Below are 5458 nucleotides of genomic sequence, written 5' to 3'. Positions count from 1 at the left end.
TACCCCGTCGGCGCAGAAGCCGTAGGCGCGGGCCCACGTGAGCGCGTCGCCGTACTCGCCGAGGTCGACCTTGCGCTTGAAGAGCGCCTGGTTCAGAGTCACTCATCGCTGAGGGATCGTGGTTGAGTCGAGGTCGACCTTGCCGCTTGAGCAGAGCGCCTCGGGAGTGGTGCGACGCAGCGAGTGCAGCTCCCACGCCTCGACGCGCCTGCGGCACACGTCCGGGACACGTCCGGGACGGGTCGCGGACGGGTGCCGTGGAGTGGAGCTGCAGCGGCTCGGCGGCGCCTCCGTGGCTCTCCCTCCCCCTCGCAAGCCGCCACCGCGTGCGCCTCGCGGGTGAGGACGAAGAAGGAAGGGGGGTCGCCGCGAGGCGCAGAGAGAAGCGGCAGCGGCGGGAAAGACTCGGGCCGCTCCCCGAGCAGCTCGCGCAAACCGCTCGAGCCGATCGACGAGACGGAGACCGCGCCGTCGCGCTGGGCGAGCACGAGGGCGGCGCGGCCCCACCAGTGCACCGCCAGCCACTGCGACGGAGAGCCCGCGCCGCCGCCAGAGAAGAGCGCCGGCGCCTCGGGCACACGCCGGACGGCGGCGGCTGCGGCGGCGGCCCCCATGGCTGCGGCGGTGTGGAGCGGGGTGAGCTGCCACACGGAGAGGCCGCCTACAGCCGCGTGGTGGCGGTGGGGCGGGCGTGCCATCCGCGGCAGTCGCCGAGCTGCGGCGAGGCTGCGCCGTCGAGGCAGAGGGCCGCGAGCTGGTGGCCGCCTAATTAATTATCAATTATTAACTAATTAACTATTGACTAATTAGGCAGAGGGCCGCGAGCTTGTGGCCGCCGTCCGAGAGGGCGAGGCAGTGCGGCACGCCCGAGCCGGAGGCGGCGGCACGGGCGCGGCGCAACGCGGCGAGCGGCGCGGCGGCGACGGCGGCGGCGCGGGAGGCGCGAGGCGGTTCCGCCGTCGTCGCGAAGAGGAGGCGCGCGTGCGGCGCCTCGTCGGTGATTGCCCAGAGCGAGAGCGAGGGCAGCGGCCGCCCCTCTCTAGGCCCATCTCCGCCGCCCGCTGCCGCCTCTGCCTTGGCCAGCACCAGCGCCGCAGCCTTGGAGGGAGGCGCTCCGCCGCCGCCGACGGCCAGGATGCCGACGCCGCCGCCGCTACCGCCGAGGTCGGCGTAGGCGAGGGAGGTGACGAAACCGTGGTGGGCGGGCGCGAGGGAGAGCGGCGGCGCGGCGTGACGCGGTGTTGCGTGGCGCGGCTGCTCGGCGGCGGCGGCGGGCAGCAGAACGCGGTGGAGGAAGCCGGCGGCGGAGAGGAGGAGCAGCTCGGACGGGTGAGAGCCCTCCGCCCCGCCCAGCACCCCGCCCGCCGACCTGCCGCTCCTACAGGAAGGTTCCGAGACGGTTCCGGGGAGGCTTCCTCGCCTCCTCGACCCAGCCCAGAGGATGGCAAGCTCCGAAAGGCCATCGCGAGGAGCGGCGGGGCGAGCGGCGGCGCCTCCTCCTCCTCTGCTTGCCCCGCGCCGCCGCTCGCGTCAGGGCCCGAGGCGCCGCTCACCGAATCGCCATCGGCCGAGGCTCGGTCCGCGGGGGCTCGTTCCGCCCACCAGGCGTGGGTCAGGGTGTGGAGGAGGCGGAGGCGGGCGTCGAAGACGGCGACCGTGCCGTCGGGCGCGGCGGCGACGAGCAGCGCGCCGTCGCCGCTCCACTGCAGCAGCCGGCGGTGCTGCAGCTCTCCATGCGGCTCGCAGCGCCACAGGCCGACGGGGGCGGCAAACGCGTCGCGGTGCGAGAGGAGCAGCAGCGCGGACGACTGCCAGACGGCGAGCAGCCCGCCCGAGGGGGAGTGGGCGATCCGCCAGCGCAGCGCCTCGCGCAGCAGCGCCTCTTGCGCGTACGGCAGCCTCCGCTCCAGCGCCGACCAGCGGGGCAGCAGCTCGGGCGCGCCTCCCGCCGGCCAGCAGAGCGCCTGCTGGGCGAGCTCAAAGGCGAGCGAGACGGCGGGCGACTCCCACACGCGACCCGCCAGCGCCACCGCCGAGCGCGCCAGCTCCTGCGCCTTGGCCGCGTCCAGCCGCCGCGTCTCCGTCGCTCCGGCGGCATCGGCAGCGCTGCCGCCAGCCTCCGCGGCCGCCCTCGCAGAGTCTGCGCCACCGGTGTCCGATGGCGGCAGCTCCTCGCCCACCGCCAGCTCGCGCACCGTCAGCCAGCCGCCGCTGCCAGTCTCACCGGCCGCCGCCGACGCGGCGGCGGCGGCGGGCGAGGCGGGCTCGTCGGCGGCGAGTGCGGCGGCAAAGTCTGTGGGCGCGAGCCGCTGCTCGTAGCGCCAGCCGTGGCCGTGGACGACGAGCTCGTAGAGCTCGTAGTCGGCGGGGCTGGAGGCCGGCTCAGCAGCGCCGCCGCCGCTCGAGGCCATGCGCTGCGGCGTTTGTGCGGTGTTTCACCCTCTCTCGAGGTCTCTTGGAGCAGAGCCCGGGGGGCGAGTCCTCGAAAGACACTCCCTTTGCTGCCACTCATAAAATCGTTGGGTCGCTTCAGTCCCCCCGTGGGCCGACCCTCCGATTTTATGAGAAGAGAACAAAGGGAGTGCTCGAAAGAGCAACCCAATGGGTCCTCGGAGAGGGTACCCTGGGTGGGCGGGGCCTCTACTCGCCAGGTGTTTCGCCTACCCGGGTAGGCTCGTGAAAAGAATTCAGGATTCGCGCAGCAGATTCCTGGCACAGCATGGCGTTGGCCTTTACACGCTTTTCTCTGCAAAGGCTATCTATATTCTTTGCATCATATTCTCTCTGGGCCCTCTATATTCTCGAGAATATTCTCGAATATTGAGAATATTTTGACCTCGCGTATATCGACGGAGACCAAAAGTCGCTCCCAAACCCGCTCAGAACCTCCAAAACTTAAAGATTTCAGTCGGCATCGACCCGAAACCTACTGTTGAGGGGGGAAAAGCTGTTTCGAGCTCTCTCGTCAAGACCATTTTAGACGCCGCACAGCGGCAACGTCAAGAGTATTCAAGAATATCTTTGGACTCGAGGTCCACCAAGGTCAAGGCGCTGCGGAAAGCTCGTATATTCTTGAGGGAAAAGCCGGCCGGGGCATCTATATTCTCGAGAATATTCTCGAATATGGAAGTGCGCGGGACCCTCTATATTCTCAAAGATATTCGAGAATATGGTGTATAAAAAGGCCAAAGCATGGGCGACTGGCGCGCACTGGCAGTGAAACCAGTGTGGCCAGGTTACACAGATACACCAAAGCGGGAGCCGCGCAGCCTGTCCGCTCTGACCTCTGAGCGGCCTCTCGGCGGGGGGGCGCGCCGGTCTGATGGATAACACTGAAACACGGCTCCGCTGCGACTGAGTGAGCCCGAGGCCCGTCCGAAAAATCGCGTTGGTGTCCTCAAACGATTCCACCCATGCTCCTCGCCCGCACCGTCCATGCTCGCAGTGCTGCTTATCGTACGGATGGTGGCCGGTTTTGCACGCGAGCTCCCATCTCTTCGTCACGTCGGCAGTCGGTTGTCCATTGAAAAAAGGCATCAGGTAGTGACCCGTCCATGCCGTGACCTCAGAGCGCTCGTTCACTTCAAAGGACTGAACCGCTGCCAGATAGAACGGCGTTGAAACGCCTCCCGACTTGGTCCAGCCGTCAGATTCTTTTTTGGACCCGGGCACGCGCAGTATGTCTGCGCCCGCCGCTGCGCCCGCCGCCCCGCAGGCGCCCCGGCCCCCCGCAGGACGGGGGCAGGGCGACCCGGCGCCGCCAAGAGCCGCCTCCAACCAGGCGTGCAGCACCGAGCGCCCACCTGACCCCGAGAGTGCGCGCCGCGCATCGGCAGCAGGAGTGGGGCTAGAGCGGGTGGGGGTGGATGCCGATTGAGGGGGAGCGTCTCCAGCTGCGCCCTGTGGCAGCTATCTGCAGCTGCGCCCTGTGGCAGCTAGTCGAGGGACTTGGTAGTTGTGACCCCCCTGAGTGAGGACAGGAGAGAGAGAGCGTTTTGTGGTGTTGGTGTACGTACGCAATAACGGGACAGGGTGGTTGTTCTCTCTATCTCCTCTTCTAGCTCTTAGCATGAGCTGCGCCCTGTGTCCGACCCCTTTTGCGCAGCAACACCTTAGACTTTTAGGCCCTCCAAATTCGGGTCGGAGCGTAGCGGAGTGGGCCCCGAGTTTGAAAAGGGCGACGGACGCTTGCGTCCTAGCCTCCAACAACGCCTCCCCGGCGCAGAGGGGCCCCCGGAGGGATGCACAACCGCTCCACGCCACGCCGCTTGCGGCGGTCCTCTTCCCAGCTCCGCTGAGGGCGTGCGTTATACTTTTTGTGTGAACTCAATAACAGGCTGTGAAAAAGTGTGTGGCGTCGTCTGTACTCGCCAGCTCCCGCCTCGTTTGCGCCTCGCGCCGCGCCTCTTCCTCCATACAAGCTCGGGTTGCGCAGGCCGCGCCCCTCGCCGCTCCCTCCCGACGCGCTGCGATGGACCGGCCGTGCCGCGCCCTCCTCCTGCTCGCTGCGTGCGCCGCTCCGCGACTCGCCGGCGCCGGCGTGATGGGCGTGCGCTTCTCGCTGCACCCAACGGTCGCGAGCGCGGCGTCGCTGCAGCAGGCGGTCAAACAGAGCACGCGCGACCTCCGCTCGCTCGGCCTGGCCGTCTCCGCCGACTCGGTCTCCTCGTGCCTGCTCGGGCCGGAGCCCGCGCTGTTCGAGGCGATGCGCGTCGTGCTCGGCCGCGCCTCGAGGCTGGACGGCTCGCCGCGCGTCTCTCTCGTGTGCCAGTTCTCGGCCGGCGACCCGATGGCCGGGTCGAGCTTCGAGCCGCCGCCGCGCACCGCCGGCGCGACGCTGGACGCGGACGCCGACGGCGAGCTGCCCAGAGGGAGCCGAGCGCAGGCGCCGCCGTCCAAGCGGACGCTGATGCGAGGTGTCGCCAGCGCGCTGAGGCGGCTGCCGCTCCAGGCGGCGGGGGCGCTGGAGCAGGCGTCGGGCGGCGCGCGCGCCAAGCGGATCGCCGACGGCCTCGCGCAGGCATCGAGCCCGGAGAGCATCGCGGCACGGATTGGGAAAGCGCTCGAGGCGGGGCCGCCGGTGGCGGCGGGCGAGGCGGCAGAGGACGACTGGGTCGCCGAGGCGTATGCGCTGCCCACGCGCGTCGCCTGCCAGTTCGCTGTGTACCCTGTCGACGGCGACCATGCGGCGGCGCGCACCGCCGTGGCCGAGCGGGTGGCGGCCTCGCCGGCGGCGCGAGGCGGCGACGTGCTCTTTTGCGAGACGCTGGAGGGAGACGGCGCCGAGGTGATGGAGGTGCTGCGCGACGCGCTCGCGGTGGCGCGCGAGTCGAGCAGCCACGCCGTGCTGCACGCGACGCTGACGACCAACCTGCAGAAGAGGAGGCGGTAGGTCCTGTGTGTTAGTCGTGGGGGATATGGCTCACTCTTACTATACCTTCTCACAGCTGCGAGACGA

General features: G+C 69.2%; 2 protein-coding genes across 2 annotated transcripts; one reads left to right on the top strand and one right to left on the bottom strand.

Moving 5' to 3' along the window:
* Positions 1-3: 3 nt before the first annotated feature.
* On the bottom strand, positions 4-2411 carry EMIHUDRAFT_122227 (hypothetical protein; the record flags this gene model as incomplete). The annotated part of the gene is made up of 4 exons (XM_005790892.1): positions 4-87; positions 324-661; positions 804-1378; positions 1603-2411. Coding segments are annotated over 4 exons (1806 nt in total), but the record flags the coding sequence as incomplete, so codon positions are not given.
* A 2060-nt stretch (positions 2412-4471) lies between these two features.
* EMIHUDRAFT_122226 (hypothetical protein) lies at positions 4472-5392 on the top strand (the record flags this gene model as incomplete). Its single annotated transcript, XM_005790891.1, has 1 exon — positions 4472-5392. One exon carries the CDS (start codon positions 4472-4474, stop codon positions 5390-5392), a length of 921 nt encoding a protein of 306 aa, XP_005790948.1.
* Between the last annotated feature and the right edge of the window lie 66 nt (positions 5393-5458).

The sequence above is a fragment of the Emiliania huxleyi genome, assembly GCF_000372725.1.
Source record: "Emiliania huxleyi CCMP1516 chromosome Unknown EMIHUscaffold_1177, whole genome shotgun sequence".
In the NCBI taxonomy this organism is placed as follows: domain Eukaryota; phylum Haptophyta; order Isochrysidales; family Noelaerhabdaceae; genus Emiliania; species Emiliania huxleyi.
This window is presented reverse-complemented; position numbering and strand designations above follow the sequence as displayed.